Here is a 26,523-nt window from a genome sequence, read left to right as displayed (position 1 = left end):
CTGAGGCGAGGGTGGGGGCGTGGGGGTTTCCATCCATCAAGTTACAGACTTTTAAGGAGAGCTTGTTAAGTGAATTGTGATACTATCCTTGAAGGGTGTTACACCCCCCCAAAAGAAATAACCTATATTTCTGCTCCTTGCTTAAAGGTGTAAGTGCTCCTTCACTGATTCTTCACATGCATTTTCATCTCCTGTTTTAATCGCCCCCTGATTTTCTGGGAACCCCCCCCCCGTCCCTCTAAAGCCACCCCCAACCACTTCACAGCCCCAATGACGAGCTTTGTTAAAAAAAAATCTTTGTGCTGGGTTTCAAACTGTGTTGCACACAGCCTCGGCAGAAGTTAACAAACGAATAGAATGAGAAATGAGCTCTTGTAGCTAAATAAATCTGAGCTGCAGCATCACCAGGAAGGAACCAGACTGAGCTTTGTCCACAGTTCTTTACTACTAGCTCTGCTGAAATAAGATCTTTTCCTAAAATCTGATTAAGCCTGTTCATCTCTGAGAGCAAGCTATGGCATTTGAACCTTAATGCACACAATTTTGGACAATATCCACATATGGTATTTGAATTTGCCTCCATTCCATTTTTAGAAGGCAGTAGAACATAAATTAATATTTGAACTCTAGATGTATCTGGGGAAAAAATAATCTAGGCTTTTCAAAGAAATTGAAAAGTCCAACTATAGTTTGTTTTTAATTACTTTCAGCTGCAATCCCACATTATCCAGCTCAATCTCCTGGTACTGGAGAGTTAATGTTGGCTTTTAAGCCAAACAGATATTTCTATTTTCATACACCATTTTAATGAGAATTCAGAACAATGAACTTAGAAAGAAAACATCAAGATTTAATCACTACTCTCCTGGGACTTCTATTTACTCTTTTTCACTGGAGTTTATATAAAGATTCTTTTGGAGTCAACCAGCTACACCAACTTTCCATTGTGCAGGCGACTCTGACTCTTCAGGCTCCCAAAACAGTGGAGCAGCAAAGGTCAGGGTCTCTTGACTGCCTCACACTCACCTGTATGGCCTGACTGATCAATTACCTTATCTGTAAATTAAGTGGCACATGTGACATCAATACTTATGGAGGTGAAAACAGGCAAATAACTGCAGCTTCAAATGGTTTGTGTTCGTATAAGGTTTCAGTGACACAGGAGAGCATTTAGCTAAGGAACCCAGAAGTTTCTTAGCCTCTTTGTGGAAGATCTTCAGAGTCTTAATATATACAAATTCAAAATGCTGTTAAACCCACATTATTGAATTAGCTAAGATGAAGTGTATTTCATTTGCTCTGTGTGTGCACGCGTGTGCTCTGAATTCAATCCTGCCAAAATGGCAGCCGTAAGTAAGTGACGGCCTTTCCCTAAATTTGAGGCAGAAAAGTGGAGAAGTCTGCCCTTGCTGTCACCATAAAACGTTCAATTTTCTAGAGCAGTCCTAACGTTTATTACCATGTCAGTGAAGTTTTCAAAGTAGGGATGAAGCAGGTAAGAGCATACCTGCTTCTGTGTACAAGCAATATTTCTTTTTTTTTTTTTTAAAGTCCACTTAACAAATTATTAGTCCCCCTTCTACAAGACCAGAGGGAAATTCAAACTTAATTATCACTAGATATCCCTCACTCTACCCACCCCCTCCAGAATTGTGGAAGGCTTGGAGTCTTGTGAAATGCTGTGGATTTGGGGAGCACTCACTGCTCATTGATGTAATCTGGCACTGCTACACTCCCATCACCATGGTCCCCTTAGGACAGAAATGGGTCATGCTCACCCACGACCCCTTAGGACAGAAATTGTTCTGTGCCTCATGTAGAATGTGACTTTCATCAGAGCTGGGAGTCCTGTTTCCAGATACTGATGAGGTGCAAGACATGGGTCCCCTTTGTTGGTGGACCTCCACAGAGGTCACTTCCTCCACACTGAAGGTAACCCCACTGTGCTGGCTCCACTTATACAGTCCTGCCCCTCCCAGCCCTTCTGGACTCTTTATAGAGTCTCTTCCATGACCTGTGGCCTAGGATGTTAATATCCCCTGGGCCAATGGACAAAACACAGTCAGGCCTCCTTAGGGAACAAAATTGGGAGATAAAATCCAAGTCACTAAGTATATCATCTTGGACTATTTATCTTGCCATGGGAAGTTATAAATTAGTAGTAGCCAGTGTCACAACAGGAAAGCAGTAAAGCTTATTTATCTGATAGAGTGGCCACCCTCTATAGGTGGCTATTTATGAACTAAAATTAAAATTTCCATTTTTCAGCCAGCTTGCCATACTTGAGCACCCAATTAGCACATGGCAAGCAGCTGCCATATATGGACAGAGCAGATAATGAACGTCTCCATCCCTTTGAAGCTCTGTTAGACAGCTCTGATGTAAAATGCAATGCATGTTTTTCCCAGTAGCAGTTGAGGGTAGACCCACTACTCTCCTAGCTGATGTTCTCATTCAGCTTGGCCTATTCATTTATTTAGCAACATGTGAAAACTTAATTTTTTCAAGTGGTGGTAAAATACACATACCACGAAACTTACCATTGTAAACAAGTTGAAACATACAGTTCAGTGACATTCAGTCCCTTCACATTGTTGTGTAACCACAATCCATCTCTAGAGCTCTGTTTATCTTCCAAAATTGAACTTATACCCATTAACCAACTCCTGATTCCCTCCTCATCCCACACCCCCACCCCTGGCAACCACCAGGATTACTGTGAATTGAATTGTTTCTGTCTTTTGGCTGTTCTCAATATTACTGTTATATCCATCATTTTATATGACTATAACAGTCCCCATTTTCAGTTCCCTCAGTATATACCCAGAAGTCGAATACTACATCATGTGGTAATTACATGTTTAATTTGGGGGAGAATTGCCGTAGCCTTTCACGGTGGCTGCACCATTTTATGTTCCCACCACCAGTGCCCAAGGGCTCTCATCTACCCACATCCTCTTGAGGCTTACACGGATTTTGACAGCCACAGACAAATCGCTTCCCTCCTGTTTCTTTGTTTTAATTATATGATGCTGAGGGACCTAAGCAGCTCTTCTAGGAACTGTGTAGAGTGGGCCTTCATTATTTAATAAGTAGAAAGAAACAAGTGGGGAGCCCGTGGGCAATGGTGAGCAGACCATCATGGTCATTCTTGAGAGAGCAGTCCCTGTGGTTGATGTGGTACAAAGTGGTGGACATTTGCGCGTGGATTTTTCCTTTGCCTGTGGCCCAACGTGTCCCTGAGGCACTCAATCACCTGATGTAAGACTCCCCGTTTCTTTCAATGAGGCTTGGGGGTTATCTCATGGAGAGGAGTCTTGGATCTTATGTAAACACAAAGTATAACTTCTGTGATGGCTCCATTTCCCCTGGGGGAGGCGCAGTGAGGGGAGGAGAGGTCATGAAAGGCTGGATTGGTGCTGTGCACTGGGCGGTGTGCATCTGGCACCTAGGGCCACCTGGCAAAGGCAGGACTGCCCAGGGAAACTGAGCCTAAGAGCAAACAGAGATGAAAGGAAACTGCTGGAACAACACCCATGTTCAGCACTGACAAGTCAGCAGAGCCAGACTTCCTCAGTTCAGTGAGTGAGTTTGTTTTCGCAGTCAGATAGCAGACAGGACACAAATATGGGATGGCTGTGCTTGCCTGCAGCTGGCTCTCCATCCAGGCACATTCTGGTCGAGGCCTACTTTAATACTCATTTCTTTTTTTGTTTTGTTTTCTTGCCCCATGAAGATATTCCTTTATTTTATCTCACTCATCCCTAAATAGCATTCTCTGACTGGAGAAATGGAAACAAGGGAACAATTGTTTGGGAATTGGGAATCGGAGGCATGTGCCTGCAGGGTCTGGCTTTGGGCGTGCAAGAAAGAGATCCTCACAAGCAAGCTGTAGGTCCGCTAATGAGTTGCAGGACCCACTGTAGATAGCTGTGGTGAGCTCCATACCCAGCCACAAACCCAAGGACTGTTGAGGATAAGAATTTATTTCTTTCTCATCTAAGAAAGGGGGTGACAAAGAGAGGAGGATTCCCCGCTTTAAGAAGTAGTCAGCAGCTCCACCGTGCCCAGGAAAGCCCCCTGGTTTCCCATGAGCTGATGTCTGAGCCCAGGAGCCTTGTGAGTGGGAGGGGATGTTGGCGCTCCATGGCTTCTGGGCCTGACTTTTGCCCTCAGACTTTGTTGGTTGGATCTCTTTTATATCAAAGTGGGTAAAACAGGGCAGCGTTGCCTGCAGAGGGTCACCGACAAGCCCCACAGGGCAGTCCCATTGGCCAGGCCCACACGATCGTTGTGTCGGTGTGACTGTGGTGTCTCGTGCAGTAAACGTGGTCATGGCTCTTTGGGGTGCATACAAAACCATTTTTTCTTCGGCTTGTCCTCTCCAGGGATTTGAAATTGGATGGAGGGAGACAATCAACAGGGGCCGTGAGCTTGAAAGAGATCATTGGCCTTGAAGGTGTGGAGCTGGGTGCTGACGGGAAGGTAAGGCCACCCGCTTCCAGTCAGTGGGTCTGTGCTGATACCACAAGGGCTGGGAAGCAGAGGCAGCCTGGCGGATCACAAACCTCACTTGTGGCTGAGGAAGAAAGTTCGGGGGCACTTTCCTGGGTGTACGACATCAGCCTGTGCACAATCCCCCGATGTCAGAAGGGACTCCACCAAGCCAGTGAGCCAATGATGAGATCTCGCACACCTTTCTCCATCAACACTGTTCGCGACGAGTGTGCCTTCCAGACCAATGTCTTGTGCTGGCCCACACATGTGCATGTTTTGGGATGGAGTAACAAGTTCACAGGCAAACAACATTCCCACTATGAGTAGGTTATTTTGGGTTTTCATAAGCATCCCCCAGCCCCAGACACACCAGCCATCAGGTTGTCCTGTTCCTCTTTCAGCCACAATTCACTGCTGGGTTGAAGTCTGAACCTGGGATCAAGGTTGAAAGATGAACCTGACCTTTTGTGCTGCCTCTGGATGGTCTTCATAAACCCTCCCAAAGCCAGTTTATGGAAATGATGCCAGTTTTTCTTTGGGGAAACCGCCCCAGCCTGCTTTGCTTGCTGCTGAACTGGTGGGGTGGCAAATGCCTTACCTCCACACCTCCCCCTGAACAGCTGATCACCCTTGTGCCTGAATGACATCAGCCCTGAGCTCTCAGTGTTGGGGTACATGTGTCAAGTTTCCCTGAGCAGGTGAAATGAAAGGCATTAGTTCCAGCAAGGTCCACCGGAGGTCACAGTCCCTTAGTCAGAAACTTGTAAGATGCGATGTGTTGTGGAATTTTGTACTGGGTGGATTAAAAAAATGGAATTTGGTCTATGCTTCATGTATTGTGCAATATCCCAACAGTTTCTGAGACAGTACTTGTCAAACATAACACGAATATTTATGCCAAGTGGCATAAATTAAAACTGAACAAAGCCTCAAGTCAGTTGGGTTAAGGTTGTGGCACAATTTGGCACAAATGAGCACCAGAACAAACTTCATTTTTCAGATCTCATTGGATTTTAAAATTACAGATCTGAGACTACGAGCCTGAATGTAGCTGGGTCAGAATGTGAGCCCCACATTGCCTGGAAGTAACCATTTGCCTGTTTTGGCTTTATTTTTCTAGACTGTTTCGTATACCCAGTTTCTGTTACCCACAAATGCCTTTGGAGCCCGGAGAAACACTATAGACTCCACCTCCTCCTTTTCCCAGTTCCGGAACCTGAGCCACCGCAGCCTCTCCATAGGCAGGGCCAGCAGCACCCAGGGGAGCCTCGACACAGGTAACCTCAGGCCTGGCTGGATTTGGGTAGGTGGTGCCTCTGTGAAATGAGTCTCTGTGTGTGCAGACCCAGAGACAGGGGCCATTGGAGCTCATTGATGGACTTTTTGGGCAAGCCCCTGATTTCAAGCTGTGCAGACTCATGAGCAAACCACAGGGTGATCTCTTCAATGAAAGGCCTCAGTCACCAGCCCCCAGGCTCCCACAAGGAGAAATGCCAAGATCACCTGACCCACATAGCATGGCCAGCTTCCCCGATTTCTCACCACCACACAGCTCCTCATCCCAGCAGTTACCCGGCTTGTACCTAAATTTTTATAGTGCACATGTTGGGAGTTTCTTCAGCAATTGTGTTAGCATAGCAGGCAGGTGTGTGGACTCAGCCACTGAGGGGAGACTCGCATGCTCCCAGCTTTGCCTATAAACCTCTCTAAGAACTGACACAAGGGAGAAGATATTTCATGAAGTATTATTTCTACCCGCAGAGACACTGTGGTGAACATGAATGTCCTAGGCCTGCTTATGAGCTGAGTTTGGAATCCCTGTCCTGTTTCAGCCACCTGGTTCTTTATAGCGATTTGCCTGGACGCTTGCTCTGAGTTGTGTTCACACAGACACAACAGCTTGCCCAAAAGTATTTGCCCCAAAAACATGCTTCTCACAGGACACAGCTTGAGTCTATTCATTGGATCTGCAGGTTTAGAAAATGAGACTTTTCAGGGCCATGTTTTGTAGTCTGAGTGTTCTCTTGCATGCGCTCTGAAGTGTGCTCTCCCGGGTCAGGGAGATGAATACGTCATTTTCTAAAATGGAAAAAATGTCACAATCTTAAATATTTGGTGATTGCAGGGCCCTGCACTTCTGCACTTCTGCAGGGCCCTGCACTGCACTGGCATACAGAGCGCAGAGCTGTCTCCTGAAAGCTCAAGCGAGTGATGTGGCTCTGAGCTGACTGACCTGAAGCCAGTCGTCCTTCAGTCTAACTTTGCACTTGGCTGTCTCCCTGCTGCTTTAGCTTCAGAGGGTCTGGGGGTCCCTACTTATTACTTTGCACTTGCTCCTTAGGTAGTGACCTGGGAGACTTTATGGATTATGACCCAAATCTCCTGGATGATCCCCAGTGGCCTTGTGGCAAGCACAAACGAGTTCTGATCTTTCCTTCGTACATGGTGAGTAGCCCGTTGATCTGATCAGTGAGCTCACCCCTCAGTCTCTGGTGGCTTGGAGGTGCTTGCCTTAATAGAGGGGCTGCTCTGCCTTGAGGGGTGGGGGCAAGGGCTTGTTCAAGCACTGCTGAGCCTGGGGACCTGCTTGAGGACTCCCGAGTGTGTGTTGCTATGGAAGGTCCAGCACGTGCTTCCATCCAGAGCTCTACCGGTCACCTGGCCTGCATCTGCCACTTCAGCTTCCAGCTCAGGGCGGGAGACCCTCCCTTACGAGAGGTGTGCCCTACCTTATGCGCCATGGACCTCTCCAGGGGACGACCAGACCCATCACTGGCAGTGCTTAGTTCAAATTCAGCTCTGTTTGGCGTTCTTGGTGACGGTGGCCATAGCACGCCCTCTGAGCAAACATTTGGCACCAGGCTCTGGATGACAGAATTATCTTCTGGGAAAGTGAAAGTAGGACAATGTGGGTGTTAAATGCAAAACCTTCCCTTGCTGTTTTTTATTTCATGGACTTTTCCTGTTTTTCTCTTTGTGTAATTTTGGTTTCTGCTTTTGGCCAACCCATCGTTTCCCACCATTCCTGATGGCTGTTTGTCCAGCAGGGTCCCCAGCGGGGTCGGGTGTACTTTCCTCAAGTAGATGTAGCCTGCCTCAGAGGCAGGTTGAGCCTGGGCTGCTAAGGGTGGCTGGGTGTGACGCTGGCTTCTCGGGGAAATCTGTGTGCCAGGTACACCACGCACAGTACCCAGCAGGAGAGCCCTGACCCAGGATGCCCTCGCTGTCTCCCTGCCAGGCCAGACTGGGGCAAGCACACCCAGAACATCCTGCCTCTAATCCCCTTGCTCCTTCCCAGCCTGTGCTGTTCTCAGAAACACAAATCTCAGGAGTCAATTGGGGGTTCTTTTTCTGTTTTAAGCTTTTGTGTCTACAGAAGCCAGACTGAGACCCAGCCCCAGGCACCTGAATACTCACTAGGAGCTTAGAGTCCTCAGCAACAGGCTGCTCCCCACAGAATCCCTCCTCACTGAACATTTGGCAAGTAGCTGACATTAGGCAAACACTAGGCAGAATTCAGGCCCTTGACAATTACTTTCAGCATCTATCTCCTTGTAGTTTGGCAAGTAGCCTAGGGATCTTTCTGATATGTCACTTTGGATCAGAATGAGTTACCAGAGGTCTTTAGTTGAACACTGCCCCTACTCCTCACTCTTCTACCCTTATCACCCAACTCCTAACACAGAAAGAAAATCCAGAACCATCTATATCTATTTTTTTTACTCTATTCTGTTAGATTATTTGCTTCCTTTTAAAAGGGTCTTATTTTTAAAAAATTCTCAAAGGGTTTCTTCGTATTAGTAGCTCCTAGTAAGTGTTAAATGACCAGAACCATTGCCCTGATGTTAGGAGAGATCAGCTAAAATGTAGAGACTTAGGTAAGGATTCTTCATGGCTTTATTTATTAAAGCTCACTTTATTTATTACGTAGCGTGGGCAGGAAACTCTGGTTTCCTGGGAGTCTGGGAGTCCGAGTGAGGCTATCACAGTTGACAGACAGGAAGTAGAAGGTGGGGCGGGGGGTGCAAAGCCAGTAATGCTGGCTCAGTGTTCTTGCCACTTGGCCTCTGAATTTCACATCCCTAAGCACTCAGTGGCAGAAATACCAACCTCAGGTAGGACCTCAAAATGATTCTTTGAGTCATCAGTTCAACAAATTTCTGTGTAACTAAGAGAATAAGAAGGTGAAGTATTTTTGATAGAATTGTGGTTTGGTGGAGAGTTCTTCTACACACATGCATGTCTGGTGACAACCTGTCCATTCATGGGCCTGTTGGACTGGTGCCAGGTCTGATTTTTTTTTTCTTCAAATGATTCTATTGTGAGTAGCAAGGCTTTTAATTTTTGCAGTCTTCATGAGCAAACCTGCACACTTGGATAATTTTTCCTTCTTGGACAGTGTGCTGTGCCAAGTCAGCACATATGTCCTAACCTCCTTGTTTTATGTTCCTAAGTGGGTCATTTTTCATTTCGCCACATTGAATCTGCAGCCTGTGCTTCCTATAATAGCCCATTTTTTTTAGAGAGTGAAATTGCTCATGGAATGCATTTGCCTGTGCACCTCCGTAAGACCTACATCTCATGTTCTGGCTACAGATGTTGGTACTTTGATAAAATGTGGGCCATTCACTTTTCAGCATTCTCATCCAAGTCACTGATGTGCCTGTCATGTGCTGCAGAGAGCCTCAGGCGGCCTCCTCCCCACAAGCAGGTGTGGATTATAGGGCTGTTTCACATGTATTTTGCATTGCACTTGCAGAATCAAGAATATGAAGGGGTTTTGTATCTGAGGGTGATCCTGCTCTGATACCTGTCATTCCACTGTTTACCAGGGTTAATTCAGCCGATCTGGCTGGGTTAGTTTTGCCTGTCCTGGAAGTTCATATAAATGGAATCACATACTGTGTGTTCTTCCTCCTGCCTTTTTTTCTTCTTCATTTGTCCTCTAACCCACAACTTAATAGCTCGTATTTCAGGTGTTAGTGTTTGGTTTTTTAATTGCTGAGTAGGGATCCATCATATTGTTGTGTCATCGTCTGTATAGGGACATTTGGGTTTTTCCAGTCTAGGGATATTATTGTAAATAATATTGCTATGGACATTCTTGTACAAGTCTCTGTGGACCTATATTTTCACTTCACTTGGGTAGATACCTTGGAAGCGGCTTTCTGAGTCATAATGTAGGTGATGTTAACCAGCCAGCATCTACTTGGGTGCATGTTCTTGTTCATGGTTGTGCTGCTACTTTTGCCACAGTTAGGACATGCCTTAAAGAGGGAGTATTCCAGAGGTAAGTGTTTCCCCAAGGCCCCCAAAGAAGCCTGTTATGGACAAAGTTTAAGTGACCCCCCCCTGTAAAAATTTACCATGTAATTGCAGTTCTATATCTATTTTTAACTTTGATCCATGCAAGTCACTCGTGCTGTTTGCCAGTGTGTGAAAGGGCAAAGGTGAAAGTTTGAACTAAAGGAAAAATTCCTGGGGCAGGTGTGGAAACCAAATCACAGCTGCCCCTGTGATTTGGCCTTAAAGTTTCTAGACGGTAACCACAGAACGTGAAAGTATGTTGAGCCCCCGGGCACAGGCAGGTTCTTGTAGGGCCTCAGTAATGACCGTGCTGCTCAGCATAGAGAGGGAAGGGCAGCGGCCTGTGTCAGAACCAGACGCTGCTGCTCTGTGCACCGCCTGGCTTGTAATTAAAGTTTCACTAGAGAGCAGTTATTTATCATTAGAACCTGGCAGCTAAAGTTGGTAATGGTTTTACTTTTTTTCTCTCCCTCTTTTTGGGTGTGGAGAGCAATTAAGAGGAGAAAGTGAGAGAGCTGACTGAGATAATGCCAACAAACTTAACGTTACCTGAACGGATTTCTGGATCCTTTTCAGGAAGGAATCTCTTGCTGTTTTGACAGCAGAAATAAAACTGAGTAACCATTTTTATGATAGTAAAGGTATATAAATCTCAAGGGAGCATCTCTTGGATTGAGCTCCATGGTAAAGTGCCTGTACTTTTGTTTACTTTCTATTGCAATCCTTGTACTGATGGAGAAACTCCTTCCATCCCTCAACTTCCCCATTGTAGGACAGCACAGAGCAGGATCTCTATTATCCTATGCAGATGGATAAAGGAGAGTCTTGGAGCCCTCGGTGGCTTTTCAAGCTTTTATTAGGATTTTACCAGGTACACGGCAGGCAGGGAGGCACGGGAGCCAGGAGGCTGGCAGGCCACCCAACCCCCAGCAAGTCTTCACTCTTTCTGGGCTCTCTGTCACTCTCTCATGGTTTCATTCTCTCTTTTCTGCTAGTCTTTCTGTCTTCTGGTTCTCTTTCTGCTCTCTCACTTGTTTCTCTCGGTGGTTCTGTTCTGTGACGCTGCCCTTGTAAGCCCATCTCTGCCCAGGTGTGCCCACCTATGCATGCCCACACCCTAATCCAGGTGCCCGCCATCTGGAATGCATTCAAGGACTGCAGGGATCTTCCATCATCAATCCTAATGGCGGGAGGGCAGAAAAGCCTAACAATCATTTACCCTACACCCATTGACAGGAATATATCTTAGAACCTAATTGTTCAATTCATTATGAGATACTGAGCATGGGAAATAAAAGTCTCAATAAAAGGAAGACTAATTCAGTCTTCCATGTGGTAGATGACTGGACTCTGCTATCCCCCTCCACCCCTTCCGTATTTTTTCATTGAAGCCTGTCCCCATCAGAAGGCAGTTATTTACCTGTCAGCAGGGTGGGCTTGTTGAGCGCTGGGACACCTCCCTTGCTAGGCTTCTTCTGGGCTCCTCAGATTTCAAAATGCCTGAAGCATATTCTAGTCAGGAGATTCTCTCTAGGGAAAGTGACCCAACATTACAACAGCACCATTGCTAACCCTCATTCCAAGACCTGAAAGGCACCCACAGATTCAGAGTGTCCCCGCTTCAGGAAAAATCTGTCATTGCCTGTTTAGGAGATGAGCTGCGGGATCTTTGAGACCGCCAACTTTTGTTGAAAGCGTTATACTAACATGCTGTGTTGCGTCATGGTGGGTATTGTTTTTTGGGTTTTTTTTTTTTCCCAGTAACAACTTTATTAGATGTAAATGACCTCGTACAATTCACCTCTTTTAAGTGTACAATTATGTGGTTTTTACTCCACAGTATGGTCCCTCTATCACCATAATAAACTTCAGGACATTTTTATCCTCCCAAAAGAAACTCCCAAGCCTCTTTACCCCCAAACCCTTAAGCCCCAGGCAACCACTAACCTGCTTTCTGCCTCTGTAGACTTGCCTCTTCTAGGCTTTTCACAGACATGGAGTCACACACCATGTGGTTGTTTGTGTCTGGCTTCTTTTACATAGCATAATGTTTTCAAGGTTCCTCTATATTGCAGCATGTATCAGAATGTAGTGGGATTCTTTTCTTGTAAAAATAATACAAAATGGCTTATGAGCTTTGTCTTTCACCCAGACTGGATGTTGCTGCATCTGCTCCCTTTCTATGCACTCGTCCCTGATGTTCTATGATTACTTCGTGATTCTTAACACAGTGCTCCACACACATAGTCCATTAGCTGATGTTCCGAGATGGCCACTTAAGAAGCATACATTTAAAGTGTATCTACAGGTTCTGGGTGTGTGTGAACCCGGGGCCATTCACCCAGTGTCATCACAAGCAACTAGAAACACTACTCCAGAAGTTTCTGTAGGACCAGTTTTTTGGCAAATACCTGAAACTTTGCACTACCTGGTAAATCTATGTGGGAACAGAAACTGTCAGCAAACACAGCTAGTCCTCCCTCTCCCTGATTTGCATGGTATTTCATTTCAGTTATAAGGGAAACTGAAGAGCTGCTTCCCTAGGAGAAGGGAGTAAAATCAGGACTGTGTATTTGGAATTTGTTGGGTAGAAGTAGAAACAAATGCAACCCCAGACTGATTAGTCATCTACACATTTGCATAGTTTCCTTGTGATCTACTGTCCTCCTAGGGAAAAGGATTTAATGCATAGAACAGCCAAATGCCCAGCTGTTGGTGGTTAGCGAGCCTTAGCGTAGGTCCGGTCTCTCAGTTCAATTACTCTAGTGATCGTGCAACATCTGCTTTCCCTGTGCTTGGCTGAGCTCAGAGGCTGTCAGACAAGTGCACTGGGAGTGGATAGCCTGCTTGTGCAGTGGCTTCTGTGCTGGAAGGAGCCGCAGAGATCACTTTACATCCTTCCTTCTTTGCACAGACCAGGAAACTGAGTCATGGAGTGCACTGCTGGCTCTTGGGCCTACCTATAGGTAGGCCTGGGGCAGGGACCAGCTCCAGTCCCCTAGGGGCTCCTCTGACCAAGAGGGGAGCAGTAGCAGAGTCTACAGCACAACTGTTCAGAGCTACTGTAGGATTCTTGGAAGGATTTAGAGGCCAGGAGCATGGGGAATGAAGACAGCATTGTAACCAGGCCCAAAGTGGAAGCATTTTTTATATTGTTTCTGTTGGAATCAGATCAGCAACCTGTCAGTTTGAGCCTCCCATTTTCCAGCATAGTTTTTGGGGATTATGTACCCCCTCCACACACAGACCTGCTGCCTCAGTTTCTACCTGTCCCCTCCCTCTGCACTGGTACCCACTTTACCCTAGAAGCCTTCACTTTATGATGGGTCAAGACAAGACGGTACCCAACTTCAGTTTCATGGAGGCCCCTCTCTCCTCTCATGATGGGTCAAGTCTTTATTTTCATAAAAATCCAAGTGTCAAAAAAAATTTTTGAAAGCAAAGTATGCCTCCGTGTCTCTGCAACAGGTATAGTAGACTTCCAACTAGATAACTAAGCTGTGATCTTACCATCTTTTACTGTCATCTCAGAAGGGATTCACAGGTGCCAGCCCCAGGATTGACCTTTGTAATTCCATGTCCCTTCTCTGGCAGGGCATACTATGTACAGGGCGCCTTTCTGAATTGTGTCTCTCCAGACATTCTGTATTTTGGGTTGTGTCTGTTTCCCTAGCCTAACTCTCTTCTCTTTCATGCAGCCGTGCATACACAGCTTTCCTGCTCCCAGGCAACTGGGAGAAAGTGCATTCCAGGACCTCTCCCCCAGTAGCAGAATAGCCCCCTCTGCAAAAACTCAAGCTACCCGTCCATCATACGGCCTGACTCAGCTGTCGGCTGCTTCTGGGGTTACAGAAAGCCCTGCATTGGAGAATCTCAGGGCATGGAATTAAGTGGCATTGTAAACAGCAGTCAATCACTGTCCCGGACCAGGAAGGAACCATAGCCTGTTTATTATCACTTTGATTTGTAATAACGAGCACTGGAAAACTCAGGCATTGCCAGTCTTTATAAACCTACAATTAGACTGATAGGGAAGCTAGAGCAAAGCATTGCCCTCACTTTTAATTCATTCTCAAGTCAGAAACAATGACTGACCAGGTGCCCTTTGTAATCCTATGCTGGCCTGGCAGTCCAGCCTCCCATCACTAGGAAGGGAAGACATCTCTCAGGAAAGAAGGTCCTGCAGAATGGCATTACAAGCCTACCTATGGAAAGATGTCAGCCATGAAGGAGAATCTGATTTGCATAAAAATCACCTAGGCAATATCACAGTGCAGACACTAGGGCCCCACCTTCACGCGCTGACTTTGGTACTACAGCAGAGCCCAGCTTGCTGCTGTCTCCCCTCTTTTGTGCTCTTTATAAAATTCTCCAGTCTCCTTTAGGTACATTCTGTTCTGTCTGTTCTTCAAGACAAGGGCTCAGGGAGATGGAACCACTTTCTCCAAGTTGCTCAACTTTCTGGAGGCGAAATCGCCAACTCTTCCCCAGACCATTCCACCTGCTGACATTTCCAGCTACTTTCTACTGCTTGTTTCAGTCTGATTAAGATAGGAAAGCAGGAAGGCAGTGCATGTGTGAGCTCAGAGACCAGGTCCCAGTGCTGACCCTGCCTCAGCCTGCAGTTCCTGAACAAGCTTCACTTCACTCTGATCCTGTGTCCTCATCAGCCAAGTGAGATGGATGGAACACACTTGCAAAGTTTTTCCTCAGTGGGAGTCTTCTTTCAAGAAGTGTTACATGTATCTACATAAAAGACAGAAGAAAGTAGAGCTGCTGTTGCTGTGGGGACAGATCCAGACAACCCCCCCGCCAGGATGTCCTTGCTCACTGGGCTTCCGCTCCCAACAAAGGCCGGTGACTCGTGCTTGGGCCTGTCTGCATCACTGCCAAGGCATGACTCTGCAGAGCAGCAGCAGGAGGGGCCATATGGGCATTCAGGGCACCTCTGTGTGTGGGGAGGGGTGGCAAAGAAGGGAAGGGTGCTGGGGAGTTAGGAAGCAGAATTGGCTGGTGGGCCCAGCTTGAGGTAAAAGTGTCTGATGTGGTCCCCCATTCTGTGCCTGTTTCCTAAATGAAAAATCTTACTTCCTGTTTGACCTAGAATCTTGTCTGAGATAAAATAGAGCAGTTTTTTAAAGAAGGGAAACAAACCCATCTTGGAGGACTGCACTGGGGGAGGCGTGCACCCTGCTGGACCTTGGCAGTAAGTGACTCTATGAAGCCCTGTGTGCCCCCTCCGTGCCTGGCAGGGCAGTGCTGGGACACACATCTGCACACTGGCGCCTCAAGGCTGCGTTCCACTTCCCTGCCCTTCACCGGCATGTGGCAGGTGCACGTGGCAGGGGCCAGATGGGCACATGATGTGCTGGCTAGTTGCCTCCTGATTGGGCTGGAAAGACTATGGCTCCAAGGCCAAGACTATATAGCATTGTACCCACTGAGCCCATACATTCATCCAGAATTTGAGAAATCTCTGACAGGTGTGGTGGGATCACTTGAGTCAAGTTTGCTATGGTTGACCTTCATTCACCAGAGAAGCAAAGATGGTGCCTTTAAGGTCAGTGCGAATTTGGATGTGCTGGCTGTTTGCCGGCTCTTGGTTACTAATTGATACCAGAAGCTTCCCTTCGCCTTGTCTAAAATCATGTCCAACCAAGTGTCTTTGGGAAGGTGGTTTTGGGGCGACCATCCCAGGCCAGGCAGGGTCATGGTTGATTCGGGCAAATGGAAAAGGATCTTGGAGCCTTTGGTGTATCTGACATGACTTTAGTGCTGAAGCAGGGAGCCAGGTACATAGGCAGACCAATGGGCAGGGAGGCAGGTTGGCAGAGAGGCAGGCAGCAACAGAGCCTCCCAGTCCCCGGTGATCTATAATCTCCCCTCTCCCTCTCTGGCTTCTCGCTGGTTTCTCTTCTGTCCTCCAACCGCTTACTTCTCAGCCCCCAGGCCTCCATATATATATATATGTGCACACCCGGTGTACGCAGGCTTCCCGGCCCAGGCATCTGTAATCATAGGTGCGGGGAGGGGGTCTACTCTGCTCAAAAGTGCTTTTTCTGATTTGTTATCATGTGTGAGCAACAAAACCTAGGAGGAAAACAGGACTGCAGGTGGCAGCCATAGAGGCTAGCGGCGGGAAGGCAAAAAAGTTCCTGAGTAACCCGTTTTCCTTACAGTTCACAGAATGTCACCAAGTGTTGTTAGAGCCATTGATGAAAACTTTGATGCATCTTCTGGAAAGGCCAGGCTTTTGTCAAAGAAGAGGCTGGCAATGGCCATCCCAGGGAATCTACTTTGTTGTTGAATCTGTAGTTTCTTCTTTCTCTGGCTTTGCCTTATGAAAGTTGTTGCCCAAAGTCTGCCAGAAGAGGCATCACAAATTATCTTTGCTCTTAGAAAGCGTAGCCTGGAGTAGAAGGGATGATGCCAACTAGCCAGGATCCACGTAGAATCAGGCACACAGGAGTAGGGAAGACCGAGCACTCAGAAAGGGCTCCAAGGAGCCAGTCTTTAAGGATGGCTAGAATCAGAAAACAGAAATGGGAGAAAAGGGAACGTTAAGGTTCAGGGACTATTACTAGAGCTAACATTATATTCAGTTGACCTTTGAACAACAAGGGCCCACTCTGCATGGATCCACGTGTATGTGAATTTTCTTGTAAACAAGCAGCATAAACTTATAGTTTCAATAAAATATAGCACAGTGCAGTAAATATATTTTCCTTGTTTCTCCTAAAAGCATTTTCTCTAGCTTACTTTAGGAATACAGTATATATGTAATATAAATACTATATACAAAGTGTGAATAGACTTTATGTTATCAGGAAGGCTTCCAGTCAACAGCAATCTATTAGCAATTAAATTTGGAGGGGAGTAAAAAGTTATTACATATATTTTTCACTCTGGGGGATTAGTGCTCTTAATCTGTTATTCAAGGGTCAACTGTAAATACAATAGAATAGCATTACCTTTTAAAAAGAAGGAATTCTCATGCTTAATAACATGGATGAACTTTGAGGACTTCGTGGTAAGTGAAATAAGCAGACACAAAAAGACAAATACTGTGTGATTCCATTTATTTGTGGCACCTCAAGTACTCAGATTCAGGGAGAGAGAAATAGAATGGTGGTTGCCAGGGGCTGGAGGGAGAGGGAATGAGAATTAGCATTCAATGGGTACAGAGTTTCAGTTTTATAAACTGTTGAAAATTCTGGAGATGGTGGGTGGTGATGGTTGTTCAACAATGTTCAGGCACTTAATGCCATTGAACCTTACACTTTAAAATGGCTAAAATGGTAACTCTTTTGTTACATATACTAGACACTTAAAAAAATACATTTTAAAGCTTTTTTAAAAAAGATTTTATTTATTTATGCATACAAGAACTGGGGTATAGGCCAGAAGTGCGGGCTCAGGGGGAGGCAGTAAGAGGATTCATCAGAGACAGAGTGGGGAGCAGAACAGGCAGATACTGAAATACACTGCTGAGGGGAGCAGCGGGCAAGATAGGAGAGGTCTGCTACGCCATGTGGGTAGCTCCCTGGCTGGCCAGGGATCGAACTCGTGCTGCAGAGGCTGTGGATAGCTTCAAAGTGCTGTGCTTAACCCCTTGTACCACCAAGGAGACCCCTTAAAAAATGAATTTAAAAAAAAAAAATCTAACATTTATTGAGCACTTGCTGTATGCCAAGCTACACAGAGCATTTCTGATATAGTCTGAAAATAGCCTGTGAAATAGACACTGTTTTCATTTTACAGACGTGGAAATGAAAGAGGGCTGTTAAATAAGTCTCCCACAGCTAGACAACTATTAATAGTCAAATGTGTACGATCTGTACGAGTTCAAATCACATGCATAAACACTGCATGATGTGAAATGTAGGCACTGGAAGGGGTGTCCTACCCACCAAGCATTGGCTCCGGATGGTCTTACAGCCAGGTTTCTCGATGTCACTGGGATCTGAAAGGACAGGAGCTTGGTTTCCTGCAGAGACCACTGCTCCATTCAGGCTCCTGGGTGCAGCCAGCCCTTGTTGTGGCCCTGGTCAGGGTTTCCCCTTGTGTGGTGGTGGTGGAAGTTGTAAGTTGGCCATAACATGTGCATAATTATTACCCATGCCCCTTATTTTAAGGAGTGACCATGTCACCCAATCTGTTACAGACCACAGTCATCGACTACGTGAAGCCCTCAGATCTCAAGAAGGACATGAATGAGACCTTCAAAGAGAAGTTTCCTCACATTAAGTTAACACTCAGCAAAATAAGGAGGTATATGGGGATCAACACCCACTTAAACTTTCCCACAGACCCCTCTCCCAGCACATGTGAAGTTCACGCTGTGCATGACGGGTCTGCTGGTGGTTCCGGGGAAGTAAAACCCAGCACATCTTGGGAAAAGAGGCTTGTCTGATGCTGGATGACTAGTTCTTTGGTGTGAGGCAGCCAAGGGAAGCAGGACAGAAGGCAGAGCTCTGACACAAGTTGACATGGATCTGGGGTGAAGCTCCTTAGGTGAAAGAATCACTTGTCTGTCGCTCACTGGTTCAGATTTATGGAAACGTTTGGTTCCCTGCTTTCTCAAATGTAGACAGAAGAGTGGTATCATAGGACTTGAGATAACACTTTACCCATCTGCCTGAACCTGACAGCCCAGCCCTACCTATGCCATCAGCAAAACAGCCAAACAAAATCAGGCCCATATTTCCCCTTTGGCTAATTGGATTGATTTTGTGGTGATCCATATCTGCCAGCCAAATAGCTGAGAGGACTGGTCCTACAGGGCCAGAGGAAAGCTGACTTGTGTGGCATCAGGTGAGAGAGAGAGAGAGAGTGTGTGTGTGTGTTTGGTTATGGAGGCTATTTACTTACATCACATTGGAATACAGGCCAGCATTTACATGTATGTATCCCCCAATACTTATCTGATTCTGGCATAGTCCAGGCCAAAGAGGTGAGAAAATTGAAATATTCTTACTGTGTCCATTGCTGGGCAGCTTTCCTCAGACACTCGTGTTCTTAGGCTGACCCCTCATCTGCCCTAGTCAGTAAGCAGAACTGATATTCAGCAGAGCTGTTACCAAGTACATCTATAATCATCTCTCTTGAACTGTGATCAGCTCTACTGCTAGTTTCCAGAGAGACCCTGAGGCATCCCTGCTTTCTCAGCATGGGCCCCCGAGTCCCCTGCTGTATAGCTTCAGAAAAGAGTCTGAAGCCCAGACTTAAGTCTGTTCCCCACATTTAATGTTACTGTCTCACTCATAGGGATTTAATCCCATTCCATGTCACCCTTCTGGGGATGAGAAAGAGAAAATACTTTCAGGACAAAATAATCTTTTCCTTTGGGGCCCCTGAAACTTCTAAGTTCTTTTTTTTTAATATTAACCTTTTTTTAATTTTTTACATCATGGTTCATTTTTAAACAATATATGCTTCCCCCTACCTGCTCAGGTGTAGTCCCCATAGACTTTCCTTCACCAATGCACCCGTGCACCATCACCTCAAAAAAAAAATAACAGTACAAAACACAACAAAGCAAAAATGGACAATAATAAATCTGAGACATCCTGCAGGGGAGGAGGAGGGAGAGGGCTCAGAGGGAGGGAGGGAGGAAGGAGCACAGGGGACTGAGGTGAAACTTGTAACAACACTCTCCCCTCCTTCCTGTCCTTCTCTAGCCTGAAGCGAGAGATGCGGAAGCTTGCTCAAGAAGACTGTGGCTTTGAGGAGCCAACAGTGGCCATGGCCTTTGTCTACTTTGAGAAGCTTGCCCTCAAGGGAAAGCTAAACAAACAGAACCGGAAGCTCTGTGCTGGAGCGTGTGTGTTGTTAGCAGCCAAAATCGGAAGTGACCTCAAAAAACATGAAGTCAAGCATTTAATTGATGTAAGTGGCCCAAGACTACGGCTCGGGGAGCACACTCTGGCCCAGGGTTCATGGGTCTCTCAGAAGAGCCTGGTTGGTGACCCTCAGCCTGGGAGAACTTTGGTCCTTGGTAAGAGAGCAGGGCTGTGTGGCAGCCTGCTGTGGCAGAGGTCACACACACATTATACACTGTGTTAGAGCAGAGTGGGGATGTCCTTTGGTTCTGGCCATAAAAATCCATTTTTACCACAAGGGGTAAAATTAGTCTCACAGACACAGAAGCTACCGAAATGGTGAGGGTTCTTGTGGGTGGTATGACCCTCAGTGTGTCCGTCAGACACATTGGCTCAACAGACCTTTGCTCCTTTCAGCCTTGCTTCCTCCTCTGGAGAAGGGCATGGGTTTGGCTGAGTGGTAGAGATATCCTTTCTTTTAAAGGAGAGCCCCATCAAAACAAGGAAATAGTTATTTCCTTTGTGAATAGCTGTTTCAAAATACAGTGTATTCATAGAAAATTTCAAGTACAGTAAAGCCAGAAGATCAGGAGTCAGTTACCATTGAAAAAATTGTTTCTTACTTGCTGCTCCCAAGAGGAGGGGTTTTTAGCTCACTGTCACTGGTTTACACAGCGGACATTGATTTGTCAGTCTGGAGGCTGGAAAGGCAAGATCAAGGTGTCAGCTGCTTGGGTTCCTAATGAGGGCCCACTTCCTGACTTGCAGATGGCTGCTTTCTCACGGTGTCCTCACATGCAGGGAAGACACAGTGAGTGAGCTCTCCCAAGTCTCTTATATGTGCATTGATGCCATATCGAGAACCACCCTCATGACAACTTATAAATCTGATCATCTTCCAGAAGGCCTCACCTCCTAATATCATTGCACTGGAGGGATGGATGTCAACATAGGGATTTTATGGGGATACAGTTTTATGGGGATACAGTCATAACCAGGGGGCACACCATACCACAAGGAGCCATGTGGGGAGGTACCAGGACTGGTCAGGAGGCAAAGGGAGAGAAATTGTGGGCAGGAGCCTTCCTTGTGTCTATGGAAAGGAATAAGCAAAGCAGGGTGGTGAGTAGGCTTAGGATTGGCTAGTTGGAATAATCTAGCAGACTTTAGGGCTTGTGGACACCATCCCTACTTGTCTGATGTCTGACCATGGATGACTAGAGCAGGTGAATAGTGGTCTGGAGAGCTGATTGAGGAAGTAGTTGGGATGTGGGCTCTGGGTTGGCTGGTTTGCATGCGAATAGTGCATTCACAGGTAAGTGGTCCTCTCTCAGAACTGGCTAACTCTAGGAAGGGTACTCCCTCCAAGGTCAGCAAGGCCCCAAGATGTCAATGTCAGAACACACAAAATAAAAACATGGCTAATACAATACACCACAGACCTATCTGTGCAGCTCTATTTAGTAGCAAAGAAGAAAAGCCCAGAAAAGGAGCAAATATAGATACTCCCCACATAACAAGGTATTCTCTTTTTTCTTTTATTATTTTAATATTTTGAAGTTTATGGCTCATTTGGTATTAAGTGCATTCATATTGTTTTGCAAGCATCACCACTTCCATCTCCAGAACTCTTGCAAAACTAAGACTTTATACCCATTATACAGTGACTTTTCATCCTCTCTGCCCCAAGCTCTGGGCCACCACCATTCTACTTTCTGTCCCATGGAATCACACAGTCTCTGTGCCTAACTTAATACACTTAGCCTAACATCTTCAAGGTCCATCAAGGTAGCATGTGTCGGGATAATATTGCACTGTATGGGCCTCCCCCATGGCGCAGCAGGTTGAGCGCAGTGCTGTGAAGCTGTCCACAGCTTCTGTAGCGCGGGTTCAACTTCTGGCCAGCCAGGGAGATTCCCACATGGCGCGGCAGACCTCTCCTGTCTCTCCTGCTGCTCCTCTCATCAGTGCTTTCGGTCTGTCTGCCTATTCTGCTCCTCCCTCTGTCTCTGGTGAATCCTCTCACCCTCCCGCTCCTCTGGCCTGTACCCCAGCTATTGTATAAATAAAAAATAAATCTTTTAAAAAAATATATTGCACTGTATGTATATAACACATTTTATTTATTCACCCATTGGAAGAAAGAGTATTCTTTGCATTAGTGCTGTACTGATTTTAAGAACTGATTTTAGTAAAACCAGCTAACTTGTGAATACTCTTAGGAACTTGGACATAATCTTTGGATACCAAATCTGAAATGAGAATCAGATTTTCATAGATACTTGCTGAACTAGTAAATCTTTACAAGTAACAAACAGTAATAAAAATTAGAAGTGATATATACATTTAATCATAGTTGAGCAATATGCCACCCAGCAAAAGCTGGTAGTATTAATGCAGAATAATGGTAATAGTTGACAAGCCACTTGTAATAACAATTAACCTAATGGAAGATCCAATCCCAGGTATAATCTGAATGCAGTCACTAATTGATCTATTGGCTTTTTTGTTTGTTTGTTTGTTTTTAGTTAAGCACAAAAGCTGAGTTTAAGCCACAGCAGAATGTGTCCTTGAAAAAAAATGAGGCCTTCTTTACCCACCATCACCTTCATTGTTCTCTACTTCCAGCAGCCTCCCTGTTCAGGGGGATCAAGAGGCACTTCAAGAGGGCACCCTGTGGGCGTGCAGTCTAATGCTGTCCCTCAGCTACACACAGGCTGAGTTATACCTTTGTACCTCTGAATCTGGAGCAACCTTGCCGGCACTCAAGTCCCCACAGTAAAACGAAAGGTCCAAACTACATATAATCAACTCATCCCATCCTGAACTTACTATGTGGCTGTTACTGTTGTAGATGACTTGTTATCTTTTTAGTTTCTAAGCCCAAATAAGTTGTAACAGATAGAGTTTGTGTTCATCTGTAACACAGAAATAAATGTAACATGATCCTTGTAAGATTATTGAGAGATTAGGTAAGACCTGAGATGTTATGTGGAGCCCCCTGTAGACTGTGGGTCCAGCAGGACTAAGAGTGGGATGCCTCTTGCTTCCTCCACTGTCCTGTCTGTAACGGATTTCTCTGTAAATGCTCATTGATGGCTAGGGAGGTTACATGGTGAAAATTTAGGATTTATATTTCAAAGCGAAAACCCTTTTGACTTTTTTAAATTTTGTTGCAGAAACTGGAAGAGAAGTTTCGGTTGAATAGACGAGAACTGATTGCCTTTGAATTCCCAGTGTTAGTGGCCTTGGAATTTGCCCTTCATCTTCCAGAGCACGAAGTCATGCCGCACTACAGACGGCTGGTCCAGAGCTCCTAGCACAGGCCCCTCGGAGGCCAGGGACCACTTCCTGAGTGAGCAGAGCAGCGCTCACTTCTGGAACTGCAAAAATAGAACTCAGCACCAAACTTTTCCCTTTCAACATATTTTCGTGTAGAAGCAGTACCAGAAACTTTTCAGGGCATCCTTGATCTGACTAGCCAAGTTGAACTTCGAGCTGTTTACAACTCAGCAAGGAAAGGAGAGACACATGCAGAGGACAGTGGGGCCTTTTCAGCTCCCCACTAACAAGAATCCTCAGCAGCCCACCTGGCCTTCCTCCCAGCACACACCAACCTTGCAAGCGTGGCCCAGGACCATCTCTCCAGGATCTGACACTCAAGAGTGTGATGGGCTGGAGCAGAGCAGAAAAGACAATTTGCAGATGTGGGGAAAGCTTTTCAAAGATACCCACGCTGTATCAAAAGCACGTGCCAATCTGTTTTTGTATCAGCTGTTGGAAGTGCACTTTTTCCTAGGGTGTGTGTCTGAGACCCTGCCATAACCCTAAGCCCCCCAAGCCAGTCAACCTTCCAAGTAGCCACCCTCAGCTTAGGGCCATGAACCAGGCTGAATTTTGGCCATCATTTCAAGTTAATTTCTGGACAATAATCACACTCTCAGCACCAGATGGCCCCACACCCTTCACCCTAGAAAATGACTGTTTCTGTCACTGCTCCTATCACCAAGAGGACAAAGAAGACAAGTCTTCGGTGCTGGTGTGTGGTCTGCAAAGACACCACGTGGCGCTCTGCACCTTCTGATGTCACACTGAGCATGGACGTTTAACCTTTTCACTTTAGCTACTGGGGAGATGGCTGGGGTGTGCTCCATGGCGTGTATTCCTGTGCTCTATGTTAGAGTGCATAATAAGCACATTTATTGTGCTATCTATCTATCTATCTATCTCTCTCTCTCTCTATATATATATATAAAGTGTTTTATTAAAATCCAGAATAAGGGTAAGACGCATGATTGGTATTTTGAGGCTTTTCGCAGCTGGGACAAACTGCGTCCTAAGCTGAACTTGAGTGGATTGAGGAGGCACAACTCGCCATTAGCACATACCCAGGGCTACTAGTGCAAAATTTTGTGACTTGTACTTACGCACTGGGAGGACCTGATCTGAGGCACAGCACCTCTAGGTCACCTCATACCCACAACAGAAAAGGGCCCCTGACTGAAAAAGCCTGTGGCAATGTAAAAAGAGAATTAAAATATTTTATTGTTTTTATATATGTTTGTGAGTTAAACACATCTCACCAATCACCCCTTCCCTGCATTGCTAATTCATCTAAGATGCCACGCACACATCCAGTACTGATAGTCAAGCAAGCTAGAAGTTCAAGGAACACTTGGAGAGAACAAAGACATCACTTTCTCCAGAGCCATAGATATGTTTTGCTAACTGATTCAGTTAAGAGACAGCAATTTTGTTGGGGGATATGATAGATGTGATCTCTTTGGTTCGAGCAACTAATTTTTAAGGGGCATTTCCTCTTTCTGAGGCCAACTGGGAAGAAAGGAGTATTCGAAAGTTCAAAGTGTCTCACTTGCCTGATCTACAGAATGCCCGTGACCTGCCTCTCCTGGCATCTGTCATGTGCAGCTCTGTGATGAGCCACCCTGGTTCTCTGCCTGCTCAGCCCCCTGGTGGGTGCCTGGCAGGTGCCTAGTGGGTGGAACACTTTTCTGAGAAGCAGGGCCACTGGCATTTAGAAGTCGCCTGAAAGCTCCCCACTGTCCATCTGCCTGAGTCTTCTGCCAGGCTCAGGGAGGTGTCAAATGGAGGACACAGGCCACCAGCCTAGACAGGGAGAGGGCAGCCTGCATGCCTCCTGTGCCTTATAATCAAGCGAATATGTTTTAATTTGGGGTGGTGGTTTTCAGCATTTATAAGATGAAATTAAGTTGGTCCATTTTTTTAAAAAGAATTTTAAGGTCTCTGACCTGTGGATTTGTTGGGCGGGACATTTTGGGGGTTTTGATTTAGCTGGGAGGGAAGCTGAGAATATGATTTTGTCAAGAGCTTGTCCATATCATGAGGTCTCTGAAAAGCAAAGGAGGGTGAGGGATAGAGATGAGGGAGCAAGGTCACTGCCAGGGCAGCCCCTGTGATGGGTGTTCCAGACACACTCCATCCTTGGCATTTGGTGGGGAGTCAAGGTGGCAGCCTGAGGCTGGGTGGAGAGGCAGCCACTTAGCACACTGTTCTAGAAGACCTTGAGCTCTGCTCTTTGACCCTACACCACAGGGGGCAGGCTGGACCCTATGCAAGCCCCCATCTCGGCACCACCCTAAAGCTTATCTAGCTCTCTTCACTCAGACAGCTGTGGAGAAGTTCTGCCCAGACATCTGCTCCTGGGGACACTAGCTGTTCTGCCTGATTTGGTGTCCTCAGACCTTGCCAGCCTGGAGAACCTGGTTTTCCCCTCTGTCAGCTCTGATTCTTAGGTCAGATAAGAAACAGGAGCACAGGCTCATGCTGCCACCCTGTCTCGGAGCGGTGGACCCTACCGGAAGAGGGATCTATCCCCTGCCCCACTAAGGCCTTAGGGCCTGAGCTAGGGCCAGCCCAGTGACACTTAGAAGTTGCTATTTTTCCTCCTTTCCTCTTCATCAAACCTGTATTAAAACAGGAAACCCACACCAAATGCAAGGCTGTTCGTTTTCCTTGGTGTTTTTTTTTTTTTTTCCTGATAAAAATTCAACTACCACAGGTTCTGGCCTCCTCACCCCATAAGCTTGTTTTGGGGTAGTTCCTGACCCTCACAAATCACTCTACCACAGGTCCTGCCCTGCCGATGTGGGAACGGGACGTTAGAGGCCCCTTCCCCTCGTCCGTCATACTCCTTCCTGCCTCCTTTATCCTCCCAACAGCAAATAAAACTGTTTACTACTTCTGCTGCTGAATTCTTTATCTCTCTCTCAACATTTCCGGTTCAGTGCGGCCGGGCCAGCCTCTCCCTCTGCTGCTCCTGGCTGCCTCTAATTCATTAGAACCCAAAGCCTTCCTGCCGCCTCCCCGTCTTCCCTCTTGCAGTCTGCAAGTGGAGGGGGGCAGCAGCAACCTGGAGAACAAAGTGAATTTTAGTCTGGCGTTTTGTTACCTGTTGCTTGTGTTGTCTGTCCAGTGATAGAAATCCTTTGAAAAAAGGCATTGTGGGGAGAATCCCAGGCTCACCTCCCCCAGAGAGGGCCTGAGTTCACCTCCCTAGGGCTTAGGCCATTTGGTTAAGGACAGTTCTGGCCAGGTCACAGCTGGTTGGAGGTCTCTGATGGCCCAAGAAGCTGGAACACATCAAGACTAAATCTGGAGTCACACATGCTGCTAACACCAAATTTAAACAAAAGGGAATTTCCAAGAGTGCCCCAGCAGGACAGAATTTCTGTGTCCATAGCCCAGGCAGTCTGCCAGCTCAGGACTGGTGACATCCAAAGGCACACCTGGAAAGGCTGGTGCTCGCCTGTGCAGCACTGCCCACTACCATCTTGCTGCCCAACATGTGGCCCAACCACCAGCACACCAGCACCAGTGGAGGGCTCATTACAATCACAGAATCTGCATCTTAAGATCC

The 26,523-nt window shown here is 46.4% G+C and overlaps 1 protein-coding gene across 1 annotated transcript in view; it reads left to right on the top strand.

Annotated features, from left to right (window-relative positions):
* The window catches only part of CABLES1 (Cdk5 and Abl enzyme substrate 1), a 98,342-nt gene extending 73,461 nt beyond the window's left edge, over positions 1-24,881 (top strand). Inside the window, exons 5-10 of the mRNA XM_037508740.2 lie at positions 4,389-4,485; positions 5,618-5,774; positions 6,839-6,942; positions 17,969-18,075; positions 19,485-19,692; positions 22,805-24,881. Of these exons, the coding sequence (XP_037364637.1) occupies positions 4,389-4,485; positions 5,618-5,774; positions 6,839-6,942; positions 17,969-18,075; positions 19,485-19,692; positions 22,805-22,945 (814 nt within the window). The 3' untranslated portion in view covers positions 22,946-24,881. The remainder of the gene's footprint in view (positions 1-4,388; positions 4,486-5,617; positions 5,775-6,838; positions 6,943-17,968; positions 18,076-19,484; positions 19,693-22,804) is intronic.
* The last annotated feature ends 1,642 nt before the right edge of the window (positions 24,882-26,523 follow it).

Source organism: Talpa occidentalis, unplaced genomic scaffold (assembly GCF_014898055.3).
Source record: "Talpa occidentalis isolate TD23 unplaced genomic scaffold, MPIMG_talOcc4v2.1 talOcc4.13, whole genome shotgun sequence".
In the NCBI taxonomy this organism is placed as follows: domain Eukaryota; kingdom Metazoa; phylum Chordata; class Mammalia; order Eulipotyphla; family Talpidae; genus Talpa; species Talpa occidentalis.
The sequence above is the reverse complement of the archived record's forward strand: the minus strand, read 5'-3'. Positions and strand labels throughout refer to the sequence as shown.